Source organism: Trachurus trachurus (assembly GCF_905171665.1).
Source record: "Trachurus trachurus genome assembly, chromosome: 9".
NCBI classification, from domain to species: Eukaryota; Metazoa; Chordata; class Actinopteri; order Carangiformes; family Carangidae; genus Trachurus; species Trachurus trachurus.
The window spans coordinates 1,591,002-1,611,122 of NC_139895.1; the positions used below are offsets into that span (position 1 = coordinate 1,591,002).

A 20,121-nucleotide genomic window follows, 5' to 3' on the forward strand; every position below is an offset into this window, starting at 1 on the left:
ATTGTAGGAAGCAGAGTGAACTCAGCTTCCTGTCACCGCTCGGCTGCTGCTTTCTTCTCTCTCTTAGTTCCTCTTCCAGGTTTGGATCAATGACATGATGAGATATTTTTAAGATCAGACACAGACGTCCGTCAAGTTCATTAAAGGAAAAAAAACACCAAATTTATACATGGTTTTAGTTTTTAAGAAAAGACGGAGCTCTGAATGAGTTCATTCATGATAATTGTCCTAATTATGGAAACGGTCATTTAGTAATAATGAGATATTCAGATTTATCACCATGAGAAAAGGTTACAGTAACGTGGCTGTTCGTTGTATAAATGTTGTTATCTTTAATATAAATAGAAAAAAAGAAAAAAGAAGAAGGAAGGAAAAGGGGATGAAATGGATGTGGGGAGGGAGGGAGGAGGGTGAAAGAAAGGGAAGGAGAGAAGTACTACAGTAACTGCACAGGTTTTTTGTTTTGCAACATGCCTTTAGCTACAGTGAACAATAAACATTTATTTCTACAGCTTCATGTGCTGAACATTGTGTTTTCTATTTGTCTATGTAGTGTTTAGTGGCTGCTCAGTAGTGGTTTTAGTTTTGATTTGACAACATAGTTCAGTTTTGAGCACCAGATTAAACTGTTTTGAGGTGAAAGTTTGGTTTTGCAAAAGGAGTCTGAGGTTTTGTGAATGGAGCTTGAAAACTGGGGTTTGTGTTCACAGTTTAGAGAAAATGAGAGAAGCTTTAGAGAAATGTGTCTTAGCAATGGAGAAAAACTGTGGTTGTGTCCGAAATCCCTCCCTCCTCCCTACTCACTATATAGTGAATTCAATATAGTGACTATATAGTGACTCACTGGTCAAATAAAAAAACACTTTCTGACACTACTCCGCCGCACAGTTAATGACGTATTACGTCGCGTAATTAAAACGTTCCGACCGCAATTGTAACGGCCGGTGCAGGTACCATGGATACAACCATGGTAACGGCCGGTGTAGAGGAGTAAAGCAATATATTAAGCGGTAATATATATATATATTTAAGCTTCAAAGATGTTCAATCAAACCCACATAGTTTGAAACAACATTCAAAACACACACAGCCAGTGTCACAACTAAGCATAACGTCCGCTAGCTTAATGCTAACGTTAATGTAAAACACCATAGACGGGCTAACAGAAATTAGCCTCGCTATCCAGGGTCTGTGGTCAGTTTATAACGCTTGTTAGGAAATTTGCTCCAACGTTTGTTGTGGGAGTCTGTGGAAGCTGCGACCGGACAACTCTGGCAGCCGGACACATTTATTGAGAGGCTGCTGCACTACTGCATTTATTTGGTAGCTACACCGGTCACTACTGCATTTATTTGGTAGCTACACCGGTCACTACTTCATTTATTTGGTAGCTACACCGGTCACTACTTCATTTATTTGGTAGCTACACCGGTCACTACTTCATTTATTTGGTAGCTACACCGGTCACTACTGCATTTATTTGGTAGCTACACCGGTCGTTCTGGGCCGGTGTGTTAACGGCGTCGATCCGTGACCGCAATGCATGATGGGATATCTTGCTCCGGTTAGTGACCATCGGATGTTCACTACATTTCGTGGTGAATTGTGGGATAGATTCAGTGCACTATATAGTGAACATTAATAATCACTAAACATTCGGACACCACTACAAAATGGCGTGGTCACTATATAGTGAGTAGGGGGGGATTTCGGACACAGCCTGTATGTCCCCAGACCGGTCCCTCACTTTATTGTGTCCCCAGAAACACTTCCTGTTGTGTTGTGAGGTGAAGTAGTTTTCTGACTTCGTAGCTCGTTTGTGTCTCTGTGTGTCTCGTTAAGCTGCAGTGAGCTGAGTCCTCGGGGCCACCGTAGTTTCGTCTTTAAAGGGATAGTATCACTTTTTTTAAAGTGGGGTTGTATGATCTCCAAATAGCCCCTAAGGACTTTAATTGCAGTAGAAGACTCTCTGCACTCCTCCCGTTAGCAACGCCAGCCCATAATAGCCCTGCCCAGAGATTTACAACATACAGTGTTGTGAACAGACCCAAAGAAACGGCCTATTTTCACGGCCTAAAAGAGGTTTTACCTGAAAAAAAAAAAACACAGTTCCATTGTTCGCTATAATATAATTTATGGGCTATGGGCTGGCGTTGCTAACGGGAGGAGTGCAGAGAGTCATCTGCTGCAATTAAAGTACTTAGGGGCTATTTGGAGATCATACAACCCCACTTAAAAAAAAAATGATACTATCCCTTTAACACGTGATGTCACAGCCTCAGTCCTTCAGTCTGTGGACGTTGTTGTTGTTGTGAGGTCAGTTCCTCTCAGACTAACAGACAGCTGACCTCAGACCTGCTCTCCCTCGTTGTCCAGAGGAATCAGGGCTGTTAATCTGCCGAGTCGCTCGTTGTGACAGCGACTCGGCAGATTCATCTAACGACTCGGCTCCTCGGCTCCTCGGCCTCGTTCCTGACACCAGCCGAGCCGCACGGCCGGGGAGAAGATCCTCTGACCCGCCGACACAAAGCAGCCATGTGGAAGGACACAACGCCTCGTCTTCATTTTCCCATCATGCCTCAGCGAGCAGCAGCAGCAGCAGCAGCAGCAGCAGCAGCCACAGAGATGAAGCGCAGCCTCGAGCGCCGTGAAGGCACCTCGTCGTCCAGAGGAGGAAACAACCCACTGAGCCACTGGTCCGCATCACTTCACAGCCCCTCGCCCCCCAGCGCTGAGGCCACACAGGACCAGGACGCAGTTCATATTCATACACTGCAAAAAACTCAAAATCTTTCCAAGAATATTTGTCTTATTTCTTGTCAAAATGTCTCATTTCTAGTCAAAACTAATCTCTTTCCACTTAAAATAAGACTCATCACCTAAAAATTAACTTGTTTTTAGATCATTTTCACTTGTTTCAAACAAATTTTTATTTGAAATAAGTAGAAAAATCTGCCAGTGAAAGCAGTTTTTTGGGAAAGAAAAACTTGCTCCACTATCAGATTTTTCTACTTATTTCAAGTGAAAATCTGCTTGAAAGAAGTAAAAAAGTGTCTCAAAACAAGCTACTTTTTATGTGATGAGTCTTATTTTGAGTATAATTTGATTTGTTTTGACTAGAAATAAGACAAATATTCTTGGTAAGATTTGGAGTTTTTGCAGTGTACGATCCAACTACATCGATCTTTGCTCGGCTAGATGGCCTTCCAGGGGACATAGATCAATCTAACGTTGTTTTAAATGGTAAATAATCAATTATATTGATACTAGTAATAATCAATTAACTTGATACACATTGGAATTAAACTCTGCAAACTTTATATGGATGTGTGTGTGTTTTGTTTTATAGCACTTTTAATGATAAAGACACGTTAAACCAGTCATCCCCATTAGAGCCAGATGTCTGACAGATGGGTTTAGAAATGGTGTTGATGATGCGTAGATATAAATAAGTAGAAAAGTGTCTCCTTTCCTGCTGTGTGCCTCTTGCTTTAGTGTTATCAGTAATAATTGTTTTTTGCTGTTCTGAATATCAGAATATATGGGACACACCTGGGAGCTGTTGAACTACTGCTCCTTCTCACTATCTCCAGGTATTTACTTATTTATTTCACAGTCACACTGGTTGAAATTTAGGCTAAAAAGTCACTGATTCGTATCGGATCGTATCGTTCTAAATCAGTGGTTCTCAACTGGTGGGTCGGGACCCAAAAGTGGGTCGCGGACCCGTTCTGGATGGGTCGCGGACAGCTGGTCAAAAAAGTAAATAGCCTAACATTTAATGCACATCTGATGTGTGTGATGTGTGATGTGTGTGTGACATGTGTGAATGCATGTCTTTTATTTTGAAAAATAACTTATTTTGAAAGGCACATGAGACACGTGAACACATGCAGTTGTAATGCTCCTCCTCACTTTCTTATTATTTGCTCCATTTGCTCTGAATGCAAAGATATCAGTTTCTTATTAATGTGGCCTGAATGCAGTGAATCTTGTTTTGTTTTGTGGGTCTTTATTTTGTGCAATTTGATATTTATTCACTTTTGTGAACATGCTCTGAATGCAGAGATGCATTAGAAGTCAAATATATCGTTTTGTTGGTCTCCATTTTGTGCAGTTTGATATTTTATTTTTTATTTTTTTTATTAAGATCGTCCTAGAATCGTACCGGCGACCGCGAATCGAAACGTTGTTAAAAGGAATCAGTCGTCTCGTTTCAGCCACGAGTTCATCCAGACACATCAACAGATCAGATTCACCCGTTCTCCGGTTCACCCGTTCACCAGTTCACCCGTTCACCTGTTCACCAGTTCACCCGTTCACCCGTTCACCCTGAAGCTAAACTACCGACGCGTGAGCTGCTCATGAGGTCAGACAGACGGCGTTCAGTCAGCCAAACAGCTACACAACCACATGTTCCTTCAAAATAAAACACCAAACAGCTACACAACCACATGTTCCTTCAAAATAAAACACCAAACAGCTACACAACCACATGTTCCTTCAAAATAAAACACCAAACAGCTACACAACCACATGTTCCTTCAAAATAAAATGCCAAACAGCTACACAACGACATGTCCCTTCAAAATAAAATGCCAAACAGCTACACAATGACATGTTCCTTCAAAATAAAATGCCAAACAGCTACACAACGGCATGTTCCTTCAAAATAAAATGCCAAACAGCTACACAACGGCATGTTCCTTCAAAATAAAACGCCAAACAGCTACACAACCGCATGTTCCTTCAAAATAAAACGCCGGGGAGCAGAAGACTCAGGTTAAAGCAGCTGACGGTAGAGTAGAGTAGAGTAGAATAGAGTAAAACACAGTAGAGTAGAGCAGAGCAGAGTAGAGTAGAATAGAGTAAAACACAGTAGAGCAGAGCAGAGCAGAGCAGAGTAGAGTAGAGTAAAACACAGTAGAGTAGAGTAAAACACAGTAGAGTAGAGCAGAGTAGAGTAGAGTAAAACACAGTAGAGTAGAGTAAAACACAGTAGAGTAGAGTAAAACACAGTAGAGCAGAGCAGAGTAGAGTAGAGTAAAACACAGTAGAGTAGAGTAAAACACAGTAGAGTAGAGTAAAACACAGTAGAGCAGAGCAGAGTAGAGTAGAGTAGAGTAAAACACAGTAGAGCAGAGCAGAGTAGAGTAAAACACAGTAGAAAACAGTAGAGTAGAGTAGAGCAGAGTAGAGCAGAGTAGAGTAAAACACAGTAGAGCAGAGCAGAGTAGAGCAGAGTAGAGCAGAGTAGAGTAGAGCAGAGTAAAACACAGTAGAGTAGAGTAAAACACAGTAGAGTAGAGTAAAACACAGTAGAGCAGAGCAGAGTAGAGTAAAACACAGTAGAAAACAGTAGAGTAGAGTAGAGCAGAGTAGAGCAGAGTAGAGTAAAACACAGTAGAGCAGAGCAGAGTAGAGCAGAGTAAAACACAGTAGAGTAGAGTAAAACACAGTAGAGTAGAGCAGAGCAGAGTAGAGTAAAACACAGTAGAAAACAGTAGAGTAGAGTAGAGCAGAGTAAAACACAGTAGAGTAGAGCAGAGCAGAGCAGAGGTAAACACAGTAGAGTAGAGTAAAACACAGTAGAGCAGAGCAGAGTAGAGTAGAGCAGAGTAGAGTAGAGCAGAGTAGAGTAGAGCAGAGTAGAGCAGAGTAGAGTAGAGCAGAACACAGTAGAAAACAGTAGAGTAGAGTAGAGCAGAGTAGAGCAGAGTAGAGTAAAACACAGTAGAGCAGAGTAGAGCAGAGCAGAGCAGAGTAGAGTAGAGCAGAGTAGAGTAGAGCAGAGTAGAGTAAAACACAGTAGAGCAGAGTAGAGTAGAGTAAAACACAGTAGAGTAGAGCAGAGCAGAGCAGAGCAGAGTAGAGTAGAGTAGAGTAAAACACAGTAGAGCAGAGCAGAGCAGAGCAGAACACAGTAGAGTAGAGTAGAGTAGAACACAGTAGAAGACAGTAGAAGACAGTAGAACACAGTAGAGTAGAGCAGAGTAGAGTAAAACACAGTAGAGCAGAGTAGAGCAGAGTAGAGCAGAGTAGAGTAAAACACAGTAGAGCAGAGCAGAGTAGAGCAGAGTAGAGTAAAACACAGTAGAGCAGAGCAGAGCAGAGTAGAGCAGAGTAGAGTAAAACACAGTAGAGTAGAGTAGAACACAGTAGAAGACAGTAGAAGACAGTAGAGCAGAGTCCGGTAGCTACCTGCAGGTTCTTCCTCCACACGTTGACAGCAGCGAAGGCCAGCTGCATCTGTTTCCTGCGAGCGTCTTTGTGCCGTTTGTAGGCGATCTCGATGAAGATGAGGAAGATCCCCGCCACGATGCCCCCGGCAACCAGCATGAACACACCTGAGGACGACACGTCATGATGTCACCACCATACAGACCATAATACAGCCACGATGGCTTGGACCAGAGATATCAGGATTTTAGATTTTCTTGGTACCATTATTGTCAGAGAAAAAAATCACGATTATTAAATTTATATAGGACGAATCTCCTTGTTGTTTACCACTACTTCCTGGTAGAAAACCAGCATGAGAACAATAGAGACGGACGATAGTTTCAATATATATCTAATTTTTCATGTTACTATATCACCGTTTAGACTAATCTGATGTTTGTAAAGTCTATAAAACCAATGATTGGACAAACATTACTATTTCTGTGTGCACATTTTTGTAATTAGTCATGGTTATCATAGATTAGCCGGGCTAACGGTTAGCTACCTGTTTAACTTTAATAACTCAGTGACTCAATAAACGCTCCATGAAAAAATATTTTCTCCAGCGGATATCTGAGTTCCAACATGACTGAGCTAACTGGAGTAGTTTCATGTCGTGTCCCACAACGGGAGGGTTTTAACAGCTGACGTCCTGCTGTTAGCTTAGCTACCGCCGTTAGCTTAGCTACCGTTAGCTTAGCTACTGCTGTTAGCTTAGCTACCGTTAGCTTAGCTACTGTTAGCTTAGCTACCGTTAGCTTAGCTACCGTTAGCTGTCCCTGTCAGCTGCAGCCACTGATGCTTTCTAGACACTGTGATTCCCCCAAACTGAATAAATACAACACATAGCAACACAAAACACACACACAGAAATAGTAATGTTTCTTCAATCATTTCAGATTTGTCTAAACGGTGATAGGGCGTGAAAAATATGATATATAGCTAAACTCTCGTTCGTTACTATTGATCTCATTCAAATTACGTGCTGGTTTTCTACCCGTAAGTAGGCCTGTGCATATTCTCATTTGTCCAGGTCATAGTATTTCAAAGGAGGTTAAATCGAACGCAACTGGACTTAGTTATTTGTCTAGGAAGACGTTTCACCTCTCATCCAAGAGGCTTCATCAGTTCATGTAGCATCTGACCAGGCTGGGACTGGTCCAGATTGGTCCATGGACCAGTCTGGACCAGTCTCGTCTCGTCTCCAGCAGCAGTGAGCGGTTTCCTACCTGCCATGTTCTCGAAGGTGAGCGTTGCCGGGGCGTTGCTCCGGGAGTCACACTCCTGGTATCGAACCCATGTCTTGTCTAAATCCTCCATGAAGCCGTTCTCATGAGAGCTGAGGAGACACAAGGAGAGGACGGGGGGTCATGTGACCGTGCTGGATCGTCCAGGTGAGTCATCATCCAGGTGAGTTTTTACCTGAGAATGGCCAGAGATACGTTCTGTTTCCACGGACTGTCTTTCCTCATCCCGATCCCGAAGCCGGAGCGGAAGAAGAGTTCTCCTGTCGTTACCAAGTCGCACTTCTGCGACGCCTCGAACTCCAGCACGGCGCTGTCCCAGATGAAGGCGTGGAGCTTACTGCAGCGGGAAAACATCCATAAATCAATAACTGGAGCGGTGGATAACGTTACATAACATATACGATGTTACGGCGCGTGTGTTTGTGTCGTCTTAAAGGACAATTCTGGCCAAATTCAACTGGGGGCTGTATGTTCCTAACATTTTAGGTCTAAAAGAAGGAATCTGAAGATGTTCAGTTTAATGTCTCCTGTTTTGCGGTAGTTGTGTCTGTCCCCGCATCGCCACGGCAACGATGAATGGGCGCGGATTGAAGTTCTGCTGCTTAGGCTGTTTCCATCCCTCAAAGCCACAGACAGCGTCAGATGGCGACTCAAACATGCACCCAGAAGTTTATTTACTATTCGACGCTGTGAGTCATAGTCGAGTATTCGTCTTTTTTCAAAAGCTGTAATAAAGCAGTGGAACGGCGTCTGCATTAATGCTCTACAGAATGCATTGTGGTGAAGCCAAAGCAGCTAAAAACTGTTTTGATTCCCGTGGTAGCACTGTTAATATGTCACTTTATTAAGTTTTAATATTTTTTCATGAGAGGAAGTAACCGTTTTGATGCTTAATGTGCGGTTAGTTTATCCAAATGACGCCTGTTTGGACATTTTCCGGATCAGTGAAGCTCCGCCTGTGTGAGCAGCGAGTCCCCTTTCCCAGACTGCAGAGCTGCTCGGCCGGCCAACCTCCGTCGTCATCCCGGGGGAGAAAACGATCGCTAATTAACTTACCCGCAGGATTTAGAGGGTTACCGCCGGCTCGTTAAATTATTTTTTAGGAGCAAATGTTGTTCTCATTGATGAAATCTAACAACTGTATCAGCAATATTAGTTTGAATGTAAAGTGAAGCTTCAGGTTTGTAACGTTATTGGACAGAACAGCTGCGCTACCCAGGGCTCTGTATGTACAAAAATCACCACATTTACATCAATAAATAAATGTTTTACAATGAACCGATCAGTCAACATGACATTTTATTTTATTTCTAAGTTCTATAGCATGTAACAACGACCGAAGGTGATAACTTAAGTCAGGCTAAAGGCTATATGGCTATTTAGAGCGGAGGAGTGTCTGACAGCTCTGCTTATGACTGACAGATTAAAAAAAATACTTATTTTAGAACGTATTGAAATGAATAGCAAATAATAGTGAGACTTCCTAATGTATGAAAGATTTAATACATGTAAATGCTTATCCACAATGGATGACAGCAAATACATTGTGTATTTATAACAAAAGCAAACTCAGTGTAGGTTTATGGCTGGCAGCTGAGGTGCTGCATGGATTTAGAAAAAAATAATCTGGCGAATATTCGACTATTCGTCGACTATTATTAAGTGTTCGGCGAATACTAAAAAAGTATACATCATCCACGAGTGTGTGTGGGCGGGGCCAGTGTATGAGTGGGCGGGGCCTGACTGAGAGTGGGCGGGGCCTACTTGTCTCTGACGGCCTGGATGGCCTCGGCAGCGCTCTCGTAGTTGTGCTTCTCCATGTGTCGGTACATGGTGCTCAGCTCCACCTGCCGTCTGAAGTAGATATCCACCGAGCTCTGCTTCACTGTGGCGTAGATGAACTTATCTGATGGGTTACGCAGCTGGAACACACACACACACACACACACACACACACTGGGTCACACACTGCACAACCACAGCCTCTGATTGACAGGTGACCTCATCACTGTGGGACACCACCATCATCACTACCATTTAGTGGTGTTGTTGTCGTCCTGTTTTAATTACAGTTTTTCTCCATTGCTAAGACACATTTCTCTAAAGCTTCTCTCCTTTTCTCTAAACTGTGAACACAAACCCCAGTTTTCAAGCTACATTCACAAAACCTCAGACTCTTCTTGCAAAACCAAACTTTCACCTCAAAACAGTTTAATCTGGTGCTCAAAACTGAACTATGTTTTCAAATCAAAATTAAAACCACTACTGAGCCAGTCACTAAACACTACATAGACAAATAGAAAACACAATGCTCCGGACATGAAGGTGTAGAAATAAATGTTTATTGTTCACTGTAGCTAAATGCATGTTGCAAAACAAAAAACCTGTGCATTTAAACGTAGCACTTGTACAGTACAAAAACAAACAGAAATCGTGTGCATTTAGCACTTGTATACAGTATAAGCCTATATAAAAATATGGAAATGAGAAGTGCATCACTCAGCCACAGCATCATTTCTCTGTACTGGGTCAGGCCACAGGACTTCATCCTGAACTGGTTTATATATGTGTTATATGTTTAAGCAATATATCACTCCAGTCCGTGGTCTATGCTCATTATATCACGGCTAAGGGGGGTTGTTCTCCCTTAGAGTGGTAGAATGAGCATAGACCACGGACTGGAGTGATATATTGCTTTTATAAAACGGTTACCAATAATGACAATATGAAAGAGGGATACGCATCAATTTCATGTAGTTTTCTTCAAGCAGAATAAAAAGCTGTTCCCAGCTGTCCAGACGTTAGCTCCAAGTAGCTCTGCATCTGGTCTCAGTCCCCTCTACCATTGTTAACCCTCTGGAGGTCAAAGTTCACCTTCAACATGTCCATTTTTTAACATCGTAAAAACATCAACTGTCTTTTGCTACGGATCGCAGATCAGATCAGATCGCTCACCTTTACGTTTTATAAATATATATACTGTATATATATATATATTTGTTCCCTCACATCATTAGCCACAAGTGTGATCAGTTTTGAGTTGTTGTGTTCAACTGGTGAAACCTGAGCTTTAGTTGTGTTTGACTTTTGCCACCTGTGCTCAGCATTATGCAACACAGGTGCATCACAATGAAAATGTGTTGGTAAGTTGTGTCTAAACAGGCTCTTTAAACCATCAGCACGGTTTAAAGAGCGACTGGTTCAATCAGTGGATTCAGTGTTTTATGAGCTGAGAGGAACTGTAAGGGCCTCACCCTGGGGTCATTGATGCCAGTGATGCGCTCCTCAGGCCGGTCCAGCACCAGGAAGGCTGCCAGGTTGGCTGTGTACGATGCTACGATGATCATAGCAAATCCTGCCCACACCATTCCCAGAATCCTGGCCGAGAAACTCCGGGGAGCTCCTGGAGAGGAGGCACAGAGGAGGAGAAGCACAATCAGAATCAGAAAACCTTTATTGACCCCGGCAGAAAGCAGTGGACAATTTTATTAGACGTGTGTATAAAAGAAACATAAGTTAGGAAAACACAATATAACACAACATAGAGAAGGAAAAGGAGGAAGAAGAGAGGAGAAGGGGAGGAAGAGGAGGAGGTGGAGGAGGAGGAGGAGGAAGAGGAGGAGGTGGAGGAGGAGGAAGAGAAGAGGAGGAGGAGGAGGAAGAGAAGAGGAGGAGGAGGAAGAGGAGGAGGAGGAGGAAGAGAAGAGGAGGAAGAGAAGAGGAGGAGGAGGAGGAAGAGGAGGGAGAGGAGGAGGAGGAAGACTAGGAGGAAGACTAGGAGGAAGAGGAGGAGGAGAGGAGGAGGAGGAAGAGGTTAGAGGAGGAGGAGGAAGAGGAAGAGGAGGAGGAGGAGGAAGAGGAAGAGGAAGAGGAAGAGGAAGAGGAAGAGGAGAGGAGGAGGAGGATGAGGAAGAAGAGGAGGAAGAGGAGGAGAAGAGGAGGAGGAGGAGGAGGAGGAGGAAGAGGAGGAGGAGGAAGAGGAGGAGTAGAGAGGAGGTGCTGACCTTCTCCTATCCCAGAGTTGAGCAGAACTCCCCAGGAGAACCACATGGCCGAGGACAGGGTGAGGGCGTCTTCTTCTTCTTCTTCACTGTTCACTTTAAACCTTCCAAACGGGCTGCACACACAATAAAGTTTTTAAGTTTCAAAATGTTTCACACCCCTATCACCGTTTAGACAGAGATCTGAAATGATTGAAGAAACATTAAGCTACTATTTCTGTGTGCACAAGCAAAGCAGTTTTGTGTTGCTATGTGTTGTATTTATTCAGTTTCGGGGCATCAGGGTGTAGAAAGCATCAGTGGCTCAGTGACAGGGACAGCTAACAGCAGTAGCTAAGCTAACAGCAGTAGCTAAGCTAACAGCAGTAGCAAAGCTAACGGCAGCAGCAAAGCTAACGGTGGCAGCAAAGCTAACGGCGGCAGCTAAGCTAACGGCAGTAGCAAAGCTAACGGCAGTAGCAAAGCTAACGGCAGCAGCTAAGCTAACGGCAGTCGCTAAGCTAACGGCAGCAGCAAAGCTAACGGCAGTCGCTAAGCTAACGGCAGTAGCAAAGCTAACGGCAGTCGCTAAGCTAACGGCAGCAGCAAAGCTAATGGCAGTTGCTAAGCTAACGGCAGCAGCAAAGCTAATGGCAGTTGCTAAGCTAACGGCAGTAGCAAAGCTAACGGCGGCAGCTAAGCTAACTGCAGTAGCAAAGCTAACGGCGGCAGCTAAGCTAACGGCAGCAGCAAAGCTAACGGCGGCAGCTAAGCTAACGGCAGCAGCAAAGCTAACGGCAGTAGCTAAGCTAACGGCGGCAGCTAAGCTAACGGCGGTAGCAAAGCTGAGTTATACATTGTGTAGTTGTAGTTGTTGTAGTTGTGTAGTAGTTGTGTAGTAGTTGTGTAGTTTACCTGAACCGGTCTAATAGGTAAAGTTGTTGTAGTTGTGTAGTTGTAGTTGTGTAGTAGTTGTGTAGTTGTGTAGTTTACCTGAACCGGTCTAATAAGTAAAGTTGTGTAGTAGTTGTGTAGTTGTGTAGTTTACCTGAACCGGTCTAATAGGTAAAGTTGTGTAGTTGTAGTTGTGTAGTTGTGTAGTTTACCTGAACCGTTCTAATAGGTAAAGTTGTTGTAGTTGTGTAGTTGTAGTTGTGTAGTTGTGTAGTTTACCTGAACCGGTCTAATAGGTAAAGTTGTGTAGTAGTTGTGTAGTTGTGTAGTTTACCTGAACCGGTCTAATAGGTAAAGTTGTGTAGTAGTTGTGTAGTTGTGTAGTTTACCTGAACCGGTCTAATAGGTAAAGTTGTTGTGTAGTTGTGTAGTTGTGTAGTTTACCTGAACCGGTCTAATAGGTAAAGTAGTTATAGTTGTGTAGTAGTTGTGTAGTTGTGTAGTTTACCTGAACCGGTCTAATAGGTAAAGTTGTGTAGTTGTAGTTGTGTAGTTTACCTGAACCGGTCTAATAGGTAAAGTAGTTATAGTTGTGTAGTAGTTGTGTAGTTGTGTAGTTTACCTGAACCGGTCTAATAAGTAAAGTTGTGTAGTAGTTGTGTAGTTGTGTAGTTTACCTGAACCGGTCTAATAGGTAAAGTTGTGTAGTTGTAGTTGTGTAGTTGTGTAGTTTACCTGAACCGTTCTAATAGGTAAAGTTGTTGTAGTTGTGTAGTTGTAGTTGTGTAGTTGTGTAGTTTACCTGAACCGGTCTAATAGGTAAAGTAGTTATAGTTGTGTAGTAGTTGTGTAGTTGTGTAGTTTACCTGAACCGGTCTAATAGGTAAAGTAGTTATAGTTGTGTAGTAGTTGTGTAGTTGTGTAGTTTACCTGAACCGGTCTAATAGGTAAAGTAGTTATAGTTGTGTAGTAGTTGTGTAGTTGTGTAGTTTACCTGAACCGGTCTAATAGGTAAAGTTGTGTAGTAGTTGTGTAGTTGTAGTTTACCTGAACCGGTCTAATAGGTAAAGTTGTGTAGTAGTTGTTGTGTAGTTGTAGTTTACCTGAACCGGTCAAATAGGTAAAGTTGTGTAGTTGTTGTGTAGTAGTTGTGTAGTTTACCTGAACCGGTCTAATAGGTAAAGTTGTGTAGTTGTAGTTGTGTAGTTGTAGTTTACCTAAACCGGTCTAATAGGTAAAGTTGTAGTAGTTGTGTAGTAGTTGTGTAGTTGTGTAGTAGTTGTGTAGTTGTGTAGTTGTGTAGTTTACCTGAACCGGTCTGATAGGTAAAGTTGTGTAGTAGTTGTGTAGTAGTTGTGTAGTTTACCTGAACCGGTCTAATAGGTAAAGTTGTTGTAGTTGTGTAGTAGTTGTGTAGTTGTAGTTTACCTGAACCGGTCTAATAGGTAAAGTTGTTGTAGTTGTGTAGTAGTTGTGTAGTTGTAGTTTACCTGAACCGGTCTAATAGGTAAAGTTGTGTAGTAGTAGTTGTAGTTTACCTGAACCGGTCAAATAGGTAAAGTTGTGTAGTAGTTGTGTAGTAGTTGTGTAGTTTACCTGAACCGGTCTAATAGGTAAAGTTGTTGTAGTAGTTGTTGTGTAGTTGTGTAGTTTACCTGAACCGGTCTAATAGGTAAAGTTGTGTAGTAGTTGTGTAGTAGTTGTGTAGTTTACCTGAACCGGTCTAATAGGTAAAGTTGTGTAGTAGTTGTTGTGTAGTTGTAGTTGTGTAGTAGTTGTGTAGTAGTTGTGTAGTTTACCTGAACCGGTCTAATAGGTAAAGTTGTGTAGTTGTTGTGTAGTAGTTGTGTAGTTTACCTGAACCGGTCTAATAGGTAAAGTTGTGTAGTTGTTGTGTAGTAGTTGTGTAGTTTACCTGAACCGGTCTAATAGGTAAAGTTGTGTAGTTGTTGTGTAGTAGTTGTGTAGTTTACCTGAACCGGTCTAATAGGTAAAGTTGTGTAGTAGTTGTGTAGTAGTTGTAGTTTACCTGAACTGGTCTAATAGGTAAAGTTGTGTAGTAGTTGTGTAGTAGTTGTAGTTTACCTGAACCGGTCTAATAGGTAAAGTTGTGTAGTTGTAGTTGTGTAGTTGTGTAGTTTACCTGAACCGGTCTAATAGGTAAAGTTGTGTAGTTGTAGTTGTGTAGTTTACCTGAACCGGTCTAATAGGTAAAGTTGTTGTGTAGTTGTGTAGTTGTGTAGTTTACCTGAACCGGTCTAATAGGTAAAGTTGTTGTAGTTGTGTAGTTGTAGTAGTTGTGTAGTTGTAGTTGTTTACCTGAACCGGTCTAATAGGTAAAGTTGTTGTGTAGTTGTGTAGTTGTAGTTGTTTACCTGAACCGGTCTAATAGGTAAAGTTGTTGTGTAGTTGTGTAGTTGTAGTTGTTTACCTGAACCGGTCTAATAGGTAAAGTTGTGTAGTTGTAGTTGTGTAGTAGTTGTAGTTTACCTGAACCGGTCTAATAGGTAAAGTTGTTGTGTAGTTGTGTAGTTGTGTAGTTTACCTGAACCGGTCTAATAGGTAAAGTTGTTGTAGTTGTGTAGTTGTAGTAGTTGTGTAGTTGTGTAGTTTACCTGAACCGGTCTAATAGGTAAAGTTGTTGTGTAGTTGTGTAGTTGTAGTTGTTTACCTGAACCGGTCTAAAAGGTAAAGTTGTAGTAGTTGTGTAGTACTTGTGTAGTTGTGTAGTTTACCTGAACCGGTTTAATAGGTAAAGTTGTGTAGTTGTGTAGTTTACCTGAACCGGTCTAATAGGTAAAGTTGTGTAGTTGTAGTTGTGTAGTTTACCTGAACCGGTCTAATAGGTAAAGTTGTGTAGTTGTAGTTGTGTAGTTTACCTGAACCGGTCTAATAGGTAAAGTTGTGTAGTTGTAGTTGTGTAGTAGTTGTAGTTTACCTGAACCGGTCTAATAGGTAAAGTTGTGTAGTAGTTGTGTAGTTGTGTAGTTTACCTGAACCGGTCTAATAGGTAAAGTTGTTGTAGTTGTGTAGTTGTAGTAGTTGTGTAGTTGTAGTTGTTTACCTGAACCGGTCTAATAGGTAAAGTTGTTGTGTAGTTGTGTAGTTGTGTAGTTTACCTGAACCGGTCTAATAGGTAAAGTTGTTGTAGTTGTGTAGTTGTAGTAGTTGTGTAGTTGTAGTTGTTTACCTGAACCGGTCTAATAGGTAAAGTTGTTGTGTAGTTGTGTAGTTGTGTAGTTGTAGTAGTTGTGTAGTTGTAGTTGTTTACCTGAACCGGTCTAATAGGTAAAGTTGTGTAGTTGTTGTGTAGTAGTTGTGTAGTTTACCTGAACCGGTCTAATAGGTAAAGTTGTGTAGTAGTTGTGTAGTTGTGTAGTTTACCTGAACCGGTCAAATAGGTAAAGTTGTGTAGTTGTTGTGTAGTAGTTGTGTAGTTTACCTGAACCGGTCTAATAGGTAAAGTTGTGTAGTTGTTGTGTAGTAGTTGTGTAGTTTACCTGAACCGGTCTAATAGGTAAAGTTGTGTAGTAGTTGTGTAGTTGTAGTTGTGTAGTTTACCTGAACCGGTCTAATAGGTAAAGTTGTGTAGTTGTTGTGTAGTAGTTGTGTAGTTTACCTGAACCGGTCTAATAGGTAAAGTTGTTGTGTAGTTGTGTAGTTGTAGTTGTTTACCTGAACCGGTCTAATAGGTAAAGTTGTGTAGTTGTGTAGTACTTGTGTAGTTGTGTAGTTTACCTGAACCGGTTTAATAGGTAAAGTTGTGTAGTTGTGTAGTTTACCTGAACCGGTCTAATAGGTAAAGTTGTGTAGTTGTAGTTGTGTAGTTTACCTGAACCGGTCTAATAGGTAAAGTTGTGTAGTTGTAGTTGTGTAGTTTACCTGAACCGGTCTAATAGGTAAAGTTGTGTAGTTGTAGTTGTGTAGTAGTTGTAGTTTACCTGAACCGGTCTAATAGGTAAAGTTGTGTAGTAGTTGTGTAGTTGTGTAGTTTACCTGAACCGGTCTAATAGGTAAAGTTGTTGTAGTTGTGTAGTTGTAGTAGTTGTGTAGTTGTAGTTGTTTACCTGAACCGGTCTAATAGGTAAAGTTGTTGTGTAGTTGTGTAGTTGTAGTTGTTTACCTGAACCGGTCTAATAGGTAAAGTTGTTGTAGTTGTGTAGTTGTAGTAGTTGTGTAGTTGTAGTTGTTTACCTGAACCGGTCTAATAGGTAAAGTTGTGTAGTAGTTGTGTAGTTGTGTAGTTTACCTGAACCGGTCAAATAGGTAAAGTTGTGTAGTTGTTGTGTAGTAGTTGTGTAGTTTACCTGAACCGGTCTAATAGGTAAAGTTGTGTAGTTGTTGTGTAGTAGTTGTGTAGTTTACCTGAACCGGTCTAATAGGTAAAGTTGTGTAGTAGTTGTGTAGTAGTTGTGTAGTTTACCTGAACCGGTCTAATAGGTAAAGTTGTGTAGTAGTTGTGTAGTAGTTGTGTAGTTTACCTGAACCGGTCTAATAGGTAAAGTTGTGTAGTTGTAGTTGTGTAGTTGTGTAGTTTACCTGAACCGGTCTAATAGGTAAAGCATCACTGCCACCACATGGACCGACAGACCGACTAACAGCCACAGTGTGCTCTGGAACGGCTGCATGAACGAGTCCAGAGTGCTGCGAGGGATTTCCTGCACACACACACACACACACACACACACACACACACACACACACACACACACACACACACACACACACACACACACACACACACACACACACATACAAAAAATAAACTCAGTGAGTGAAAAGCACACAGCAAACATTACACAGAAGAGGTTACAAACATTATAAATATATAGATTATGACAAAGTATTAGGGCCACAATGACAAATAAAAAAATTACAAATTTGAGGATAAAGTCGTATTCTCGTAATGTTATGACTTTTTTTCTCGTAGTAAATGTACGACTTGTTCTCGTAAATTTACAACTTTATTTACGACTACTTCATTTATTTGGTAGTTACACCGGTCACTACTGCATTTATTTGGTAGCTACACCGGTCACTACTTGCATTTATTTGGTAGCTACACCGGTCACTACTTGCATTTATTTGGTAGCTACACCGGTCACTACTCGCATTTATTTGGTAGCTACACCGGTCGCTACTCGCATTTATTTGGTAGCTACACCGGTCACTACTGCATTTATTTGGTAGCCGGTCACTACTTGCATTTATTTGGTAGCTACACCGGTCACTACTGCATTTATTTGGTAGCTACACCGGTCACTACTTGCATTTATTTGGTAGCTACACCGGTCACTACTTCATTTATTTGGTAGCTACACCGGTCACTACTTGCATTTATTTGGTAGCTACACCGGTCACTACTTGCATTTATTTGGTAGCTACACCGGTCACTACTCGCATTTATTTGGTAGCTACACCGGTCGCTATTCGCATTTATTTGGTAGCTACACCGGTCACTACTGCATTTATTTGGTAGCTACACCGGTCACAACTGCATTTATTTGGTAGCTACACCGGTCACTACTGCATTTATTTGGTAGCTACACCGTCACTACTGCATTTATTTGGTAGCTACACCGGTCACTACTGCATTTATTTGGTAGCTACACCGGTCACTACTTGCATTTATTTGGTAGCTACACCGGTCACTACTTGCATTTATTTGGTAGCTACACCGGTCACTACTTGCATTTATTTGGTAGCTACACCGGTCACTACTTGCATTTATTTGGTAGCTACACCGGTCACTACTTGCATTTATTTGGTAGCTACACCGGTCACTACTTGCATTTATTTGGTAGCTACACCGGTCACTACTTGCATTTATTTGGTAGCTACACCGGTCACTACTTCATTTATTTGGTAGCTACACCGGTCACTACTTCATTTATTTGGTAGCTACACCGGTCACTACTGCATTTATTTGGTAGCTACACCGGTCACTACTGCATTTATTTGGTAGCTACACCGGTCACTACTGCATTTATTTGGTAGCTACACCGGTCACTACTTCATTTATTTGGTAGCTACACCGGTCACTACTGCATTTATTTGGTAGCTATACCGGTCACTACTTCATTTATTTGGTAGCTACACCGGTCACTACTTCATTTATTTGGTAGCTACACCGGTCACTACTTGCATTTATTTGGTAGCTACACCGGTCACTACTGCATTTATTTGGTAGCTATACCGGTCACTACTTCATTTATTTGGTAGCTACACCGTCACTACTTCATTTATTTGGTAGCTACACCGGTCACTACTGCATTTATTTGGTAGCTACACCGGTCACTACTTCATTTATTTGGTAGCTACACCGGTCGCTACTTCATTTATTTGGTAGCTACACCGGTCACTACTGCATTTATTTGGTAGCTACACCGGTCACTACTGCATTTATTTGGTAGCTACACCGGTCACTACTGCATTTATTTGGTAGCTACACCGGTCACTACTTGCATTTATTTGGTAGCTACACCGGTCACTACTTCATTTATTTGGTAGCTACACCGGTCACTACTTCATTTATTTGGTAGCTACACCGTCACTACTGCATTTATTTGGTAGCTACACCGGTCACTACTTCATTTATTTGGTAGCTACACCGGTCACTACTTCATTTATTTGGTAGCTACACCGGTCACTACTGCATTTATTTGGTAGCTACACCGGTCACTACTGCATTTATTTGGTAGCTACACCGGTCACTACTGCATTTATTTGGTAGCTACACCGGCGATCCGTGACCGCAATGCATGATGGGATATCTTGCTTCGGTTAGTGACCATCGGATGTTCACTACATTTGGCGGTGAATTGTGGGATAGATTCAGTCACTAGATAGTGAACATTAATAATCACTAAACATTCAGACACCACTACAAAATGGCCTGGTCACTAGATAGAGAGGAGGGGGTTAGGAGGACACAGCCTAAAACTAAAACTAAAACTAAACCAGGCCTCCAACACTAGTCTGACGGCGTCCTGACCTTCTTGACGAGGATGGTGAGGCCCTGGTACTTGAAGGGTTTGGAGAACTCGATGTACTGAGCGCGCTCGTTGTTGATGGTGAGGGGGGCCACGATCATGTCGGCCAGCCCCCCCAGCAGCTCGCCCATCATCCCGTTCCACTCCTTCTTGTTGCTGTTGTTCACCTGGAGGACAGACACACACACAGAGTAGTAACGACTCAACCTCTCTCTGCCACAACAGGGTCAGAGTCGGAGCGCTGGTCTCCATAGCAACAGGCCTCAGTGATGTGATGTGATGTGCTGGCGATGAATCAGTTGAAACCAGGTCAGGAGAGACTCGGTGACATCATCATCACAACATCAAACACTACTACTCATCTACTACGCTCATTAATAATATCGGTGCTCCACACGGTTGTTGTGTAGTTCCTTTACTTCACAGCCTCTACACATACGACTGTGGCCAAACATACAAACACAAGATGACACAACACTAATTGGGCTCATCACAACGTACATACAACGACGAGGGCGTAAGATTTATAAAATTTTCTTTTTTCTTTTTAAGTAAAAAAAATTCTAGAAAGAAGTGTTTTTCTTTAAAATCTAGAAAAAGTGGAGAAAAAAAATAAAAAATAAAAATAATACTAATCATTTCTCAAAAAAGAAGAAATTCTAGAAAAAAGGTTGGTAACATTTCACAAAAACAATTCTAGAAAAGTGGTAAAAATTAAAAAAAAAAAAATTCTCAAAAAAAGTTTAAAATTTTAGAAAAAAGTGATACAATTTCACAATAACAATT

The 20,121-nt window shown here is 41.8% G+C and overlaps 1 protein-coding gene across 1 annotated transcript in view; it reads right to left on the reverse strand.

The window, feature by feature from the left end:
- grin1b (glutamate receptor, ionotropic, N-methyl D-aspartate 1b) overlaps positions 1-20,121 on the reverse strand; it is a gene marked incomplete at its 5' end in the record, with an annotated part of 70,806 nt that overhangs the window by 11,954 nt on the left and 38,731 nt on the right. The window contains 8 exons of the mRNA XM_083979799.1: positions 6,202-6,347; positions 7,452-7,561; positions 7,645-7,806; positions 9,234-9,391; positions 10,724-10,872; positions 11,474-11,586; positions 16,883-17,001; positions 19,338-19,502. Coding sequence (XP_083835925.1) covers positions 6,202-6,347; positions 7,452-7,561; positions 7,645-7,806; positions 9,234-9,391; positions 10,724-10,872; positions 11,474-11,586; positions 16,883-17,001; positions 19,338-19,502 — 1,122 coding nt within the window. The remainder of the gene's footprint in view (positions 1-6,201; positions 6,348-7,451; positions 7,562-7,644; positions 7,807-9,233; positions 9,392-10,723; positions 10,873-11,473; positions 11,587-16,882; positions 17,002-19,337; positions 19,503-20,121) is intronic.